The sequence below is a fragment of the Eschrichtius robustus genome, chromosome 10 (genome assembly GCF_028021215.1).
Source record: "Eschrichtius robustus isolate mEscRob2 chromosome 10, mEscRob2.pri, whole genome shotgun sequence".
NCBI lineage: Eukaryota > Metazoa > Chordata > Mammalia > Artiodactyla > Eschrichtiidae > Eschrichtius > Eschrichtius robustus.
Window position 1 is genome coordinate 92,601,883 of NC_090833.1, and position 15,953 is coordinate 92,617,835.

Below are 15,953 nucleotides of genomic sequence, written 5' to 3' on the forward strand. Positions count from 1 at the left end.
GATCCCAGTGCTCCAGACGGTGCCTGAGCTCCTGCACCTCTGCTCTCCTCCTCCTGTTCACTGCTTCTCTCTGGGCACAGTCCAGGTTCCCGACCCAAGCCTTTCTGCCTGGAACTCCCTGTCTCCATGGGAATGGTTTCCAAAGTTGTCCACATGGAGTTATCTCCCCCATTACCAAGGCTCCACAACACATCCAGGTTATTTCCTTGGAGAATGGCCATTTCAAAGGCTGTACTAGTTTAAAAGGTTATTTTTTTCCATTTTTTAAAACTTTTTCTTTTTAACAATTTTGTAATGTATGTTATATGAACATTGTAAAAAATTGGAAAACCCAAATAAACAGAACTTTAAAAAATAAGTTCCCAGTTGGTGCTACCTGGACACGCGGTTACCTATTCTGAAGCCCTTTCAGACAGTTCATACAAACTCAACATGCACATACTTTATTTAAGATTTTTTGTTTTGCAAACTTTAAAAAATGAAGAGTAATAAATCTACAGAAAAGTGGTCAGATCATATGCGTTTATACAGCTTGATTATGACAAAATACATGGACCCGTGTTCTCATGACCAGCCGCTTCTAGAGCCTTTCTTAGGGACCATCCCACCTGCCAGAGATCTTAGTCTTGTCTGTTTTTGAGCTTTACATAAATAGAACTATACCCATACATCATTCTCTAATACGCGCGCACACACACACACACACACACACACACACACGTGTATGTACATATTTATAAAGATAGCTTCACTCTGTAAGCCCTATTCTGTCATCTTTTTCATTTATCAGTAGATGATGACTGTACCTTTGTGTCTGTAAATATGGGTCTTCCTTATTTTCTTGTAAATGACGGCATAGTATTCCATGGTCTGGAGTATGTCCCTCTGTATTTAACCATCCTACTAATGTTGGACGTTTAGGTTGTTTCCATTTTATTTGGAATTATAAACAGTACTTTTATATGCAGTAGCTAAAATCTTCTGTGCATCTTTAAGATAAATTACTGGGAGTGGGCTGGCTAGGTCAGAGAGCACAGGTTTTCCTGGTTGCTCTGTGTCTTCAGACGTGTGGCCCAGTACTGGCCCCCACCTCCTCCCCGGGGCACTGGCTGCCTGTGGGGCTTCCAGCATCTGCACTGCTGAGGATGGCTCCTTATCCACAGCCACCCACCCTTATCCCCGGGCTTTGGGTGGGTACTAATCAGACTTTGTTTTATTTTCCAATAGCGTTGTGTGGTGCTTCGTTTTCTGAAGTTTCCTCCTAATAGGAAGAAGGTAAGATCAGTGGATTTGCCACCCAATCATTAAAATAATTATTTAAGAAAACTTTGATTTTTTTCTGATGCAGAAGTTTTAATGCTAACTTTAGAAATTTGAATATGATACAAGCATTCAATGCTGAAAGCAGTGTGTCCATCTTTCTTGCTGGAATCAGCACTTTGACCTGCTGGGGTCACTGTGGGTCATCATGGTTAGTCCCTGGGTACTGAGCCAGGAGCCTCCCTGACTAGTTCAGAGAGCTCTGCTTGTGGCTGGGGAACCCAGGGCCAGGTCTTGGCTTTGCCTTGGTGATTTCCTTACACCCTGCTGCCTAAGTTTCCCCATCTGTGGAATTGTATCAATGAAAATGAAGTCTGTGATGCTGTGGTAGACAGTCAGTGTTACAAGTCACAACAGGCAGTTCAGATGGAGCCTTGTGTTTCTATTCACTGAGTCAACCAGGCAGAGTACCGTGGACACCCTCAGAAAGCCATTGTTGTTCTGTTGTATGCCCGCTGACCACTGAGTTGCAGTGTCTCTCTACATTGAGGCGGGATTTCATTGTGGTGTTTATCTAAGTGGTCGCAGCGGTCAATATGGCATAGCCCTGTGGGATCCTTTCCTCTTTCATGGTCTGGGGGGAAGGAGGGAGGTCCAGAGGGGCTAGGTATGAGCATAGGCTCTTATCTTAAAAGGGGAGAAAAGGCAGGAGCTGCAGGTCGCACCCACACAGTGGGGGCAGGGCTGGTAGTTGCTGGGTGGTGAGTAGAAATTGGGCTCAAGATAAGGGTGTAGGAGACATGAGTCACCACCTCACCTCGTTTGAGTTATGGAGAAACAGCCAGAAAAGAAGGTGAGGTGGATGGCTGATGGGTATCAGTGGTGGCTGATTGTGCAAATGAAGGGCACACTTGCAGGTTAGCTTCATAGAAAGAAAAGCGGGGACTGTGGGAGAAAGCTGGGGGCTGCCATCACAGTGGGGCTGCAGTGAGATCTGGGGACAGTGTGGTTAGTGCAGAGAAAGATGGCACAGGATGGGAGGGTGCAGCGGCTGAAGAGAATTGTGCAGGGTGGTTCTGTTTCTGTGGAATCCAGGTGGAAACTAGAAACATCTCGGAGGCTGCCTCTAGCCCCCCTCCCCTCCCCTCTATCCCCACTCAGGGTCTACAGAGCCTAGCCTCGGTGAAGGGCCAGCGTTCTCTGGATGCCTCTATTTTCAGTTTTTCCTGTTTACATTTATTGAGGCAATGTCTTCCAAGGTAACAAGTCGCCTTTCTTTATTATATAAATGGCACTGTGTGATGCCAGCTGCATTATTTGTGGGGAGTTGTGTGTGTTAATTCTGTCAATAAGAAGAGCTTTTTGTCAGAAACCCTGTGTCCACAGCTCTACGTATGGAGCCACTGGGCGTGTTCTGGGGTTTTTTTGTCAGGCTTTGTTCTAATACAGTAGTCCCCCGGAATGCAGACTGTGGTCTGCCTGTTTTATGGTGCCTGGGTGGCAGCTCAGACTGAGACCTCCCCAGAGCCTGAGCCATGTGTCAGGCACCTCCCAGCCTGCGGTTGAAGAAGACAGCCCTCTCACTCCTGAGCGAGACCTGTGATCAACCCTTTGTACTTCTCGCCTTGGGTCAGAGTGAGGGATACAGGAATGATTTCCTGTCTCACCTAAATCTCACAGCTTATTGATTCTTTAAGAACCTCTGAGGAGAAGATATTTTATTTCTACATCTAGAAGCTGAAGAATAAAATCTAAATATCTATTGATTTTTGGATGGGACAGATTTTTAAAGTCGAATTCCTCAGAAGGTGTGCACGGGCCACTGGCGGAATCCACATGTGTTCCTGGTGGGGAGGAAGGCAGGGGCACAGATATGGTTCTCAAACTTACGGTTTCACAATCACATGGGGCCCTGAGTACAATGCAGAGGTGGGCCTGGGGGCCCTGTGGGACAGAAGCTCCAGTAAGTGTGGCATTCTTCATGGTGAGGCTCACCTTCCTCCAGGTCCAGGGCCACTGGTGGCTTTTTGTGGCCACATACATGGCAGCCCTGTATGTGACGGGGGCTCGTGGTGGTGTCAGAGTCTAGGAGGTCCGGGTCGTTGAGGTCTTCTTGTCCTTCTCTTTTGCAGACCTCGGAAGAAATATTTCAGCACCTACAGAACATAGTGGACTTTGGCAAAAATGTCATGAAAGAGTTTTTGGGAGAGAACTATGTTCATTGTGGGGTAAGTGATTTTTTTTTTTTTTTTAAATGTAGTCTAAATTCATGGGCCTGTTCTGTATCAAAGTACCAACTTCTCAATTATAGTTTGGAAGTTGCTTAATGATACCGCCCCCCCCCCCCACCCCCACTGTGTTAGTTACAAAGTTTCCAAGTGCTTTTCTCATTTGTTGCACTGTGAAGTAGCAGAGCAGATAGTGTTATTCCCATTTTCTAGCACGAGGTTCAGAGATACTTTGTCAGACCTTCACTTGCTGAGACGCCTGGTCTTCACCATCCTGCCCTCATGGAGGCATTCAGTTTGGTGAGAGCTCTCTAGTGAGGTCCAGGCAGCAACACTGACCTTCAGTGGGCACCTTTGAGCAAGTTAGGGAGAAAAGGGGACCCCCATGCTGGGAGGTGTGACCTGGTCTCGTGGGAGAACCCAGCTGAAGCCCATGTGGGGTGATGGCCTCCACCTACCTGCAGGTGGTCTGCGTTGCTGGCTTTTTCTGGTCTCAGTGACCGAGAGGAGTGCCTGTTACAGGCAAAGTCTGCTGTTCGGACACTCATGGAGAGGGCAGCGTAAGAAGCCACAGTGGACTGGCCCTGTGATCCTGGCAGTCCTCAGAGCCAGTGGCCTTGGTCCATGCCTGGGACAGCCATTCTTCTGTCTCCACTTTGATCACTGCTGCTTCTCTGCTTACGCTGGCCTGACTGCTTGTCTTAGATCAGAGCCCTGAACAGACTAGCAGGTTTGTCATTTTGAACAGAGAGAGCACTGCCTCTGTTTTGTAAATTCTGTACCTTGTGTCCATCCTGAGAAAAATGATACCAAAAAGGTTGAGTACAAGTTTCTTTGAAGCTTCAGCATTGCCTAGCAAAGTAGAATTTAAATGGTTCCCACGGCAAAACATCCTCCAAGGAGGGTCGTCCTTTGACAGCTTAGGAAGTACTGTGGGTGGTGTTGCTTTGGGTCCCTTAGGGCTGTAGTCTAATCTGTAGGCTGGGGCTAAGGATCCTCTTCCAGGGTGACCCAGAGCCATGGAGCTGGCAGTGTGGTGCTGGCTGTTGACTGGGGGCCTCAGCACCTCCCAGTGTGGACTCTCTGAAGGGCTCTGAGCATCCTTGTGACTTGGCCCTGACTCCCCCAGTACACCATCTGAGAGATGACATGTTCGGGAGTTGTGTCTGTCGTTTCCATGGCATCCTGGGCCCTTCACGGGTCAGCCCAAGGCAGTGTGGGACTACACAGGGGCAGAGGTCACTGGGGCCATCCTGGGGGCTGGCACCACCCCTAGTGAGGTCCCCAGCTGTCCTGTTGAATTGTGAAAGCCTGAAACCCACCACCTGTGAGAGCCTGAGTCTCTGAGCTATCTGCATGCTGGGTGCCACCTACTTCTTGGCCTGGACGGTGTGTGAGTGAATGCAGGTATGCCGACTACCAGTGTCCTTCTTGGGGAGAGAGCATGCTCATCTGACCAAGTGGAAGTGTTTCTCTGTCTCACAGCACTTGGGGGCTCTAGACCTTTCTTCTAGGAGGGGCCAGCAGTGAAGGAGAATGGTGAAGAGCTTGGGGTTCCAGCCAGTGGCAGCCCGGCAGGTGGGAATAGCATTAGGATGTCCCCCCAGGGCCCAGGGCGTGCTCTAGTTCCAGGTTTGATTCTGTTTGTCCACAGTGCACAAGGCTCTGGGCATATGAGGTGAGCCCACCAGGTCACATTTCGGGAATATTCATCCCGTTGACATACCTCCTTCGCGTGAAGACACTGCCAGAGTGAAACACAACCTGCTTTTCCTCCAGGTGGTTGTAGTGTCAAGAGAGGACTGCCACTCAGGCCCAGCACTGTTGAAATGTGGGATACAGAGCACATCTCTGGCCCGAACAAGACCATGTTCAGGCAAAATCAGCATTTGTAAATGATGCTGTTTTCTCTGACTGATGGCACGAGCTGGGTTAAAGTGGAGCCCTGGGGAGAGTGTTTCCCTCTTCTGTGTCCTGGGATGAGACATAACTAGCACAATGGTGAGAGAGCAAGGCTCAGACAGAGTGACAGACGCACCCCTTGTGCCCGTGCTGCCTCCGGCCCTGCCTGGCTGGTTTGGGGACTGGTCTAGGCCTGTCTTCATGTGAGCTGGAGGTTAGGTGGGACAGGGCATGATGGAGAAGGTGTGGCATGTAAGTGGACAGGATCCCAGCATTCTCATTCTAGGCAGGTATCTTGTGTCCCCCTGGGATTTCTTTAGAAGTCAGAATTCTGCCACCCTGGAAACATGGGGAAGATGATGAGCAATGTGGATTAAATAGAAACTCTTAGTTTGGGAGACTGCAAGAAATACTAGAGAGTAGTTGCTCCTTTGTTTTTTGCCCAAAAGCACCAAATATTGGCCATCCTGAGTCTTGTGGCTGATGGCCACCCAGGACGTCTCACCCAGAGATTAATATTTGATCAGACCCTGTTCCGTGAGCTGCTTCTCAGATGGAAATGTGAGGAGCCTCAGGTTGTCTGAGGAGATAGCTGGTGAGGAACTTCTTGCAGGCAGAGAACTGCCTCAGGCCCCTGCTCTGCCGTCCACAGACACTGAGAATGAGGATGAGGTCGCCGTGAGAACAGAGGAGCCGGGTGAGGAGCGCCCTGTGGAGACTGACTGTGGGTGACATGGGGCACGCTTCTGGCCACCACCACTGTGGACACCAGCTGCTCTGAGGAGGGCCTGTTCCTCTTAGTGCACAGAAACTTTAGCATCTCTGTTTAATCTGGACATGTCCTTAAAATAACAGAGCAGCTTTTATTTCTAAAACCCACATACTGAGTATTTTTTTTAATGTGGTAACATATACATAACATAAAACTTACCATTTTAACCATTTTTAAGTGTGTGGTTCTGTGGCATTAAGTATGTTCACATTGTTGTGCATCCCACACTGAGTATTTCTTATTTGTTCTTACAGGAAGTTGTTCAGCTGCCTTTAGATTTTGTGAAACAGCTTTGTTTAAAGATACAGTGTGAAAGACCAGGTAAGAGTTTCTAACTTACGAATTTATAATATTTCATTTGAAATGTGTTTGACGTTATTACTCATGTTAGGTAGATATAGATATAGTTTTTAGCAATTCTTTTGCCAGGAACTTTATAATCAGGGGTAGAAATCCTAGGAGCTCATGAATACAATTCTGGGCATCAGATTTGCAGATCACTGCAGGGAATATATGACCAAGAACAAATTAATAAAAATAAAAATGCATTTGGGAGCCAAGAGGGAGCTGAAGGAGTTCAGGGAGACTTAGGGAAGGGAAGGTGGGCTCCAGGGGGGGTCCTGGAGGAGTCCAAAGGAAAACCGGGGTAGACCTGAGCCATGGAGGGTGGGCTAGGCCCTAGAGGGTGGCAGTCCTGAGAGCCTTCTCCCAGAAGCTGGCACCACCCAACCTCCTCATCCTCTTGAGGTAAGGTGGGAGACTTGAATTTTTGTACCTCCCCGCTTCACCTCATGTACTTCCCCACTATCACCATACATACCCCACCCCCCATCACCATACATGCTTTCCACCCATCACTACACATACCTTCCCCTAGTCACCTCCCAGACCTTCTCCCATCACCTCCTGTACCTTTCCCCACCTCCCGTACCTTCCCCAATCACCACAAATACGTTCCCCCATCATCTCCCAAACCTTCCCCCCATTACTTCCCATACCTTCCACTCATCACCAAACATACCCTCTCCCCATTACCTCCCATATCTTCCCCCATCACCACACATACTTTCCCATCACCCCCCAAACCTTGCCCCCCTTTACCTCCCACACCTTTCCCCCATCACCACACATACCCTCCCCCATCACCTCACGTACCCTCCCCGCAGTCACCTCATGTACTGCCCCACGTCACCTCACATATTTTCTCTCAGTACCTCAGGTACCTTCCCTACACTTGATCGTGGCAGTAATGACAGTAACCATGTCAAAGCTTTTCCTTTCACAGTCAGAGGCAAAGATGTAAAATCTATGTTGTTGAGGAGTGAAATGTCTCCTCCTAAAGCACAGCCAGGCAGTCAGGGTGTGCAGTGAGTCAATATAAAATCCTTTCTGTATTTGATTAGGAAAATGAAAGATAACAGGATACTGTGCCCTGGAGCCCTCAGTTTGGGGAGCAGTGAGGAGCAGGGCTTCATGGGTGGAGAGGACCAACGAAGAGGAAGGAGGCAGCAGCTTTGTTTGAAGCCTGGACTGTGTCTTGGCTCTGTTTTCCCCATCTAGACAAAGACAGACTGAGGCCTGCTGTGGTTCTGCCATCTAGTTACTAGTGCCACACAGCATCATTAGTTTTATAATTGGCAGTTATACAACTTAACAGTAATAAGACCGTCCCCTGTTGTAATAATGACTCATAGTCAGCCTTGTTATGTGGAAGGAGGAAAGCTGACTTCTCCTGGGACCAAGAGGCCATATCTTATGTGACTGTCTACAATAGAGCTTCTAGCAGTCAGTGCTGAGGAAATATTGGTGTTTGCATATTCTGAAGGAAGCTTTAAAAGGAAGGTAGTGGCTGTTGCCTCCTTCCTCTCTGAGCTCCTGGGTTAAGGGAGTCACAGAATTGGGGGGCAGTTCCCAAGATCACCCTCACTCCTGATGACAGCTGCATGTTTGGGGGTCCCCAGGACCAATCTCAGGTCTGATAATTTGCTAGAAGGACCCACAGAACTCACTGTTATCCTCATGGTTATGGCTTATTACAGGTAAGGGACACAGATTAAAACCAGCTGAGATAAGAGGGGTTAGGGTTTTTGCTGGGGCTTGGGCATATAGACACAGCTGACCACCTGTGTGGCTGCCCTCAGCCTCCAGCCCCTCTGGAGGTCAAGCTGATACTACAGGGCCCAAACTCCTACCACAGATCACAGCATTATACTCATGTGACTCTAGGTCCCCAGGTAAACTCCTCAGGCAAGACATCCCAAGGCTTAGAGGTGACCTCTCAAGAGTGGAGGCCAAGGCCAGCCCTCTCTTGGGCAAGGCTGATCCTTCCCCAGCAGGAGTCCAAGTTGCCATGGAGTCATCTTGTCTCTCTTGCACTGATCCTCAGTTATTTTCCTTGCTCTGTTTTCCAGAATCTCGCTGTGACAAGGACCTGGACACTCTCAGTGGTTATGCTCTGTGCCTTCCCAATTTAGCCAGACTTCAGACCTACCGTTTTGCAGAGCACCGGCCGATTCTGTGTGTAGAGATCAAGGTGAATTTCTGTCAAGGGGGAAATGGTGTGGGGGAAAAGGGAAAGGTGGGTCCAGACTGTAAATCCACAAGTCATCTGCCTGGAGTGCACTTTGCCCATGCTGGGCCCCATGACCTAGGCAGCCCCCCAACTCCCAGAGAGTAGGCTTACTTCTTGCTCCTTCTGTGTGTGCCTCTTGCACCGTGCTATTCTGGTTCCTTACCCTGGCCAGACCTGAGGGGCATGGCTTCCCAGACCCCCAGATTTCGGCTTGTTTTCAGGTGTCATAACAGGGAACCAGCCAGGGAGAAGCCCTAGCCGATGGCCACCAGAAGGAGGCATGGGTTCCACTCTGCTTATTTTCCTTGGAGGGTGCAGCTTGCCAGGGCCTGTCTTGACCTCCTTCCCAGCGGTGCCTACTTGGCTGCTTGGTGACATTGCATGCCATGCTCCAAGAGCTCAGCTTGAGGACCATCCTTTAGACTGGGTGACACTCTGTTCCTTTGCTTCTCAGGAGAGCCCTCCAGGAGGCATAGAAGCCTCTGTGACTCTCAAGGCCCTGGTTTGTCATGGCAGGAATCCTCAGGAGGAGGCAACAAAGGATGTCGCTTGTCTAGTGCAGGGCAGTGATTGCTGGATAAGGGCCAGGCCCCTGCTTCAGCTCTGTGGCTCAGTGTCCAGAGTGGCCACCTGAGTCTCCCTCAGGAAGCCTGCCAGATATCTTGTTATTTGTTTCCTTCCTCCAAACCTCTGGTGGTGACTTGTGGATCATGCTCTTGGCCCTGAGCATTCACATCCCTGGGTGTTCAGTGTGGATTGATGTTCTGTTTCTCCAACCAGAGGGTGAGTGTCTCAGGCGTCACAAATGATGGGCAGCGTGATCTTCAGTGCCCCGACGCTAGGCAGTGGTCTTTCATATTGTATGTGCCCAGAAATCATGGCTTTTAAAAGGCAACTAGAGTTTCAGATGTTCTGGGAGCCCAGCAACCATCAGATGGGCACCTTCCCATTCACACATTCTTATCAGAGGGACCAAGGGTTCTTCTTCTTGGGGCTGGAGTGTGTGGCATATCTGGACTCCTGGAGTCTTTCCAGTCTTGTTCTATGATGAAAACACAAAGCTACTCTGTGTTGTCAAGCTAGCAATTGAGGCATCACTGTTCTTCCCCAGTGAGAGTTCTGGCTTTGGATTCTCTAGCGGCAAAGAGATATTTATGTGATGCAGTGGGGGAGGCATGAATTCCCACTGGGGACTGAAGATAAAAGCAACTTTGGGGAATGTTTATATCTAACACTTGCTGATTCTCCTGGGAGCTGCACTTCATTATCCTGTAGTTATATGTCTACCTAAAGGTATGTGTTTTCTCCCTAAGCTTTTTTTCTTCCTTACTTGTTTATTTTGCAGCCAAAATGTGGGTTTATTCCTTTCTCCAGTGATGTTACGCATGAGATGAAGCATAAGGTGTGTCGTTACTGCATGCACCAGCACCTCAAGGTGAGAAGAGTTGACCAGCTGGGTTCCCTCCCTGCACAGAGCCTCGTGGTGAATGGCTGGGCCACCTAGAGTTTTCAGAGGAGTAAAATAAAACATAGATATTATTTACTTTTTATTTCAAAAGTACTTCATGTTCACCTTTTCCTCTCAATTGAGATATTTGCATATCCTAAGATTTACACTTTTAAAGTATATAATCCAGTGGATTTTAGTTTATTCATAAGGTTGTGCAACCATCACCACTATCTAATTCCAAAACATTTCATCACCTCGAAAAGAAGTCCTGTGCCCATTAGCAGTCACCCCCTGTCCTGCCAACCCCTGGCAACCACCTATCTCTGTGGATTTGCCTATTCCGGACATTTCCTATCAATGGAATCACACAAATTATGGCTTTTTGTGACTCTCTTACTTAGCATAATATTTTTGAGGTTCATACACATTGTAGCATTTATCAGCACTTCATTCTTTTATGGCTGAATAATACTACATTGTATGGGAACATTTTGTTTATCCATTCATCTATTGATGGACATGTGGGTTTTTTCCTTTTGGCTATTGTGAATAATGTTGCTATAAATGTGCATGTACACGTACATATTTGAGTCACTGTTCTCAGTTCTCTTGGGTATATTCCTAGGAGTGGCATTGCTGGGTCTTAGGGAAATTCTGTTTAACTTTTTGAGGAAATGGCAGATTGTTTTCTACAGCTATAGCACCATTCTGTATTCCCACCAGCAATGTATGAGGGCTCCAGTTTCTCCACATCCTCGCTTGCACTTGTTATTGTCCCTGTTTGTGATTATAGTCATCCTAATGGATGTGAAGTAGTATCTCATGTGATTTTCATTTGCGTTTCTCTAACGGTTAGTGATGTTGAGCATCTGTTCATGTGCTTATTGGCTATTTGTATATCTTCTTTGGAGAAATGTCTATTCAAATTCTTTACCTGTTTTTGAAATGAGTTGTTTGTTTTTTAGTTGTTTTAGGGGTTCTCTGTTTATTTTGGATGTTAATCTCTTTATCAGATATGTGATTTGCAAATATTTTCTCCCATTCTGTTGGTTGCCTTTTTACTCTGTTGATAGTGTCCTTTGTTGCACAAAAGTTTTAAATTTTGATAAAGTCTAATTTGTCTTTTTTTTCTTTTGTTGCCTATGCCTTTGGTGTCATATCCAAGAAATGTTTACCTAAACCAAGGTCATGGTGCTTTTCCCATATGTTTTCTCCTAAGAGTTTTATAGTATTAGCTCTTATGTTTAGGTCTTTGATCCATTTTGAGTTAGTTTATGTGTTTGATATTAGGTAAGGGCCCAACTTCATGTGATATCCAGTTTTCCCAGGACCACTTGTGAAAAGACTGTCATTTCTCCATTGAATGGTCTTGGCACCTTTATCAAAGATCTATTGGCCATATATGTGAGGGCTTATTTCTGGCCTTCTCTTGTATTCTGTTGGTCTATATGTCTGTCCTTATGCCAGTACCACACTCTTGATTGTTGTAGCTTTGTAGTAAGTTTTGAAATCAGGAAGTGTTAGTCTTCTAGCTTTGTTCTTCTTTTTCAAGATTGATTGTTCACGATTGTTTTGGCTATTTGAGGCCCCTTACAATTACATATGAATTTGAGAATTGGATTTTTCATAACTGCAAAAAAAGACTTTGGAATTTTGACAGAAATTCCAGGAATCTGTAGGTCACTTTGGGTAGTACTGCCACGTTAGCAATACTAAGTCTTATAATCCATGAACACAGGCTCTCTTTCCACTTACTTAGGTTTTCTTTAATTTCCTTTCAGCAATATTTTATAGTTTTCAGTGTACAAGTCTTTCACCACTTTGGTTAAATTTATTTCTAGGTATTTTATTATTTTGGAATATTGTAAATGTGGTTATAAATAGCTTCCTTAATTTCCTTTTTGGTTTGTTTATTGCTAGGGTATAGAAACACAACTAATTTTTGTGTGTTGATCTGGTACCCTACAACTTTGCTGAATTCATTTATTAGCTCTGGTAGCGTTCTTGTAGATTCTTTGGAATTTTCTATGTACAGTATCATGTCATCTGTGAATAGGGTTTTACTTCTTCTTTTCCAATTTAGATGTCTTTAAGCTTCACAATTTCCAAGACAGCGGCTGGGATTTTTGATAAGGATTCCAATGTATTGCAGATTAGTATGGGAAGTATTGCCACCTTAACAGTATTCATATTCTGTGAACACAGGATGTTTTTCCATTTATTTAGGTCTTTAATTTCTTCCAGCGATGTGATAAAGTTTTCAGCCTTTAAGTCTATGTGTCTTTTGTTGAACTTATTCCTAAATTTTTTATTTTTGGGGATGCTATTGTAAATGGAATTTTTAGAAATTTCATTTTCAGATTGTTTATTGCATAGAAATACAACTGATTTTTTAATATATATATTGTGATGAAATACACATGACATAAAATTTACCATCTTAACCATTAAGTGTACAGTTCACTGGCATTAAGTACATTTACATTGTTGTGCAACTGTCACCATCATCCATCTCCAGAACATTTTTCATCTTGTAAAACTGAAACTCTCCATCCATTAAACAACTCTACATTTCTTCCTTTCTCAGACCCCTGGCAACCACCGTTGTAGTTTCTTTCTCTATGAATTTGACTACTGTAGGGACCTCATATATGCGGAATCACACAGTATTTGTCCTTTTGTGACTGGCTTATTTCACTTACCATAATGTCCTCACGGTTCATCCATACTGTAGGTTGTGTGAAAATTTCCTTCCTTTTTAAGGCTGAATAGTATCCCATTGAATGTATATACCATATTTTGTTTATCCATCCATCCATTGATGGGCACTTGGGCTGCTCCCATTTCTTGGCTATTGTGACTAATACTTCTGTGAACGTGGGTGTACAAATATTTCTTTGAGACTCTGCTTTCAGTTCTTTGGGGTATATACCCAGAAGTTGAACTGCTGGATCATATGGTAATTCTGTTTTTAATTATGAGTACAGTATTGTATAGAAATAGTAAGAGTGGGCATCCTTATCTTGTTCCTGATATTAGGGGTAAAGCTTTCAGAATTTCACTGTTGAATGTAATGTTCTCAATGTGAGTTTGTGAAAGATGTTCTTTTAGAGTTTTTTTGTTTTGTTTTGTTTTTATTAATCATGAAAGAATGTTAGATTTTGTCAAATGCTTGTCCTGCATCTGTTGAGATGATCATGAGTTGTTTTCCTCTTTCTATTAATATGGTGTATTACATTGATTGATTTTCGTATGTTGAACCACGCTTGTATTTGATTGATAAATCCCATTTGATGATAGGTGTGTAATCTCTTTAATATGCTGCTAATGTGGTTTGTTAGTTTTTGTTGAGGATTTTTTCTAGAGGGATATTTGTCTGTAGTTTTCTAGTGATGCTTTTGTCTAGTTTTGGTACCAGGGTAATAACTGGCTTCATAGAATGAGTTAGGAAGTGTTTTCCATCTTTTACTCTTCAGTTTTTTGGAAGAGTTTGAGTATTGGTGTTGATTCTTCTTTAAACATTTGGTAGCATTCAGCAGCAAAGCTATCTGGTCCTGGGGTTTTCTTTGTTGAAAGATTTTTTTTAAGTCTTTATTGAATTTGTTACAATATTGCTTCTGTTTTTTTATGTTTTGTTTTTTTGGCCCCAAGGCATGTGGGAATCTTAGCTCCCTGATCAGTGTTTGAACCCACACCCCCTGCATTGGAAGGTGAAGTCTTAACCATTGGACTGCCAGGGAAGTCCCCGTTGAAAGATTTTTGATTACTGATTCAGCCTTTTGTTATGTCTGTTTAGATTCTCTATTTCTTCTTGAGTCAGTTTTGGTAGCTGTATGTTTCTAAGAATTTGTTCATTTCATCTAATTTGTTGGCATATAATTGTTCATAGCATTCCTCTAAAATTCTTTTTATTTCTGCAAGGTTGGTAGTAATGTCTTTTCTTTCATTCTTGGTTTTAGTCATTTGAGTCCTGTCTTTTTTTTTTCTTGATCTAGCCAAAGGATTGCCATATTTGTTGATCTTTTCAAAGAAAGAACTTTTGGTTTTGTTTCTTTTCTCAAATTTTCCTTTTCTATGCTCTTGTTTCATCTGTCTCTGCTCTAATCTACTACTTCTTTTTCTCTGTTTGCATTGGATTTAGTTTGGTCTCTAGTTTTTTAGGGTAGAAAAGTAGGTTATTGATTTGAGATCTTTCTTCCTGTTAATATAGGTGTTTACAAGTATAAATTTCTCTCTAAACATTGCTTTCTCTGCCTCCTATAAATTTTTTTATGTTGTATTTTCATTTTCATTTATCTCAATTTATTTTCTGACTGCTCTTTTGATTTCTTATTTGACTTATTGATGATTAGGAATGTGTTTAGTTTTCATGTATTTGTGAGTTTCTCAAATTTCCTTTTATTATTTGTTTCTAGTTTCATTCCACTGAGTTTGCAGAGTCATATCTTTTAAAATTTATTGAGACTTGTTTTGTGGTTTAACATATGGTTTCTCCTTGAGAATGTTTCATGTTTACTTGATTAGAATATACTCTGCTGTTGTTGAGTGGAGTGTTCTATAGATATTTGTTAAGTCTAGTTGGTTTATAATGTTGTACAAGTCTTCTGCTTCCTCGTTGATTTTCTGTCTAGTTGTTCTACCTATTGATTTAACATCTTAACCTAAACAATCTAACTCAATAACAATTCAGTTTCAGTAGTATACATAAACTCTGCTCCTATATAGCTTTGTTGTCTTCCCCCTCTGTTGTGCTGTTATTGTCATACAAATTACATCTTTATGCATTGTACGCTTGTCAATACAGATTTGTATAATTGCCTTATGCAGTTATAATAATTGCCTTATGCCATGCAGGGGACATTCTGTCTTTTAAACCAGGTAGAAGAAAAAAGTTACAAACAAAATATATTTATATTATCCTTTATACTTACCCATGTAGTTCCTTTACCCAGTGCCCTTTATTTCTTCATGTGGATCATAGTTACTGTCTAGTGCCCTTTTAGTTCAGCCTGAAGATTTCCCTTTAGTATTTCTTGTAGGGCAGGTTTTCTAGCAACACGTTTTTTTACGTTATTGTTTATCTGGCAATGTCTTAATTATTGCTTCATTTGAAAGGATAATTTTATAGACAAGACTTTTTTTTAATTTAAGAATTTTTTTTTTTAAATTTTATTTATGGCTGTGTTGGGTCTTCGTTTCTCTGCGAGGGCTTTCTCTAGTTGCGGCAAGCGGGGGCCACTCTTCATCACGGTGCGCGGGCCTCTCACTATCGTGGCCTCTCTTATTGCGGAGCACAGGATCCAGACGCGCAGGCTCAGTAGTTGTGGCTCACGGGCCCAGTTGCTCCGCGGCATGTGGGATCTTCCCAGACCAGGGCTCGAACCCGTGTCCCCTGCATTGGCAGGCAGATTCTCAACCACTGCGCCACCAGAGAAGCCCGACAAGACTTCTTGGTTGATAGTCTTTTTTCTTTCGCACTGTGTGTGCCATCCCAGTGCCTCTGGCCTCCATGGTTTTCAGTGAGAAATCAACTGTTAATCTTATGGAGGATCCTTTGTACATCATGAGTCACTTCTCTCTTGCTGCTTTCAAGATTCTCTCTCTCTTTGTCTTTGGACAGTTTTATTATGATGTGTCTAGGTGTGGAGCTCTTGGACTTTATCCTAAAATCCACTGATTGTTTCTTCTGCCTACTCAGATCTGCTGTTGAGCCCTTCTTGTGACTTCTTCATTTTAGTTATTGTATTTTTCAATGACAGAATTTCTGTT

At 44.0% G+C, this 15,953-nt stretch overlaps 1 protein-coding gene across 3 annotated transcripts in view; it reads left to right on the forward strand.

Annotated features, from left to right (window-relative positions):
* The window catches only part of IPPK (inositol-pentakisphosphate 2-kinase), a 54,804-nt gene that overhangs the window by 6,787 nt on the left and 32,064 nt on the right, over positions 1-15,953 (forward strand). For all 3 annotated transcript variants that reach the window (XM_068553285.1, XM_068553287.1, XM_068553288.1), the window contains exons 2-6: positions 1,228-1,275; positions 3,393-3,488; positions 6,417-6,483; positions 8,574-8,695; positions 10,080-10,169. In XM_068553285.1, the coding sequence (XP_068409386.1) occupies positions 1,228-1,275; positions 3,393-3,488; positions 6,417-6,483; positions 8,574-8,695; positions 10,080-10,169 (423 nt within the window). The remainder of the gene's footprint in view (positions 1-1,227; positions 1,276-3,392; positions 3,489-6,416; positions 6,484-8,573; positions 8,696-10,079; positions 10,170-15,953) is intronic.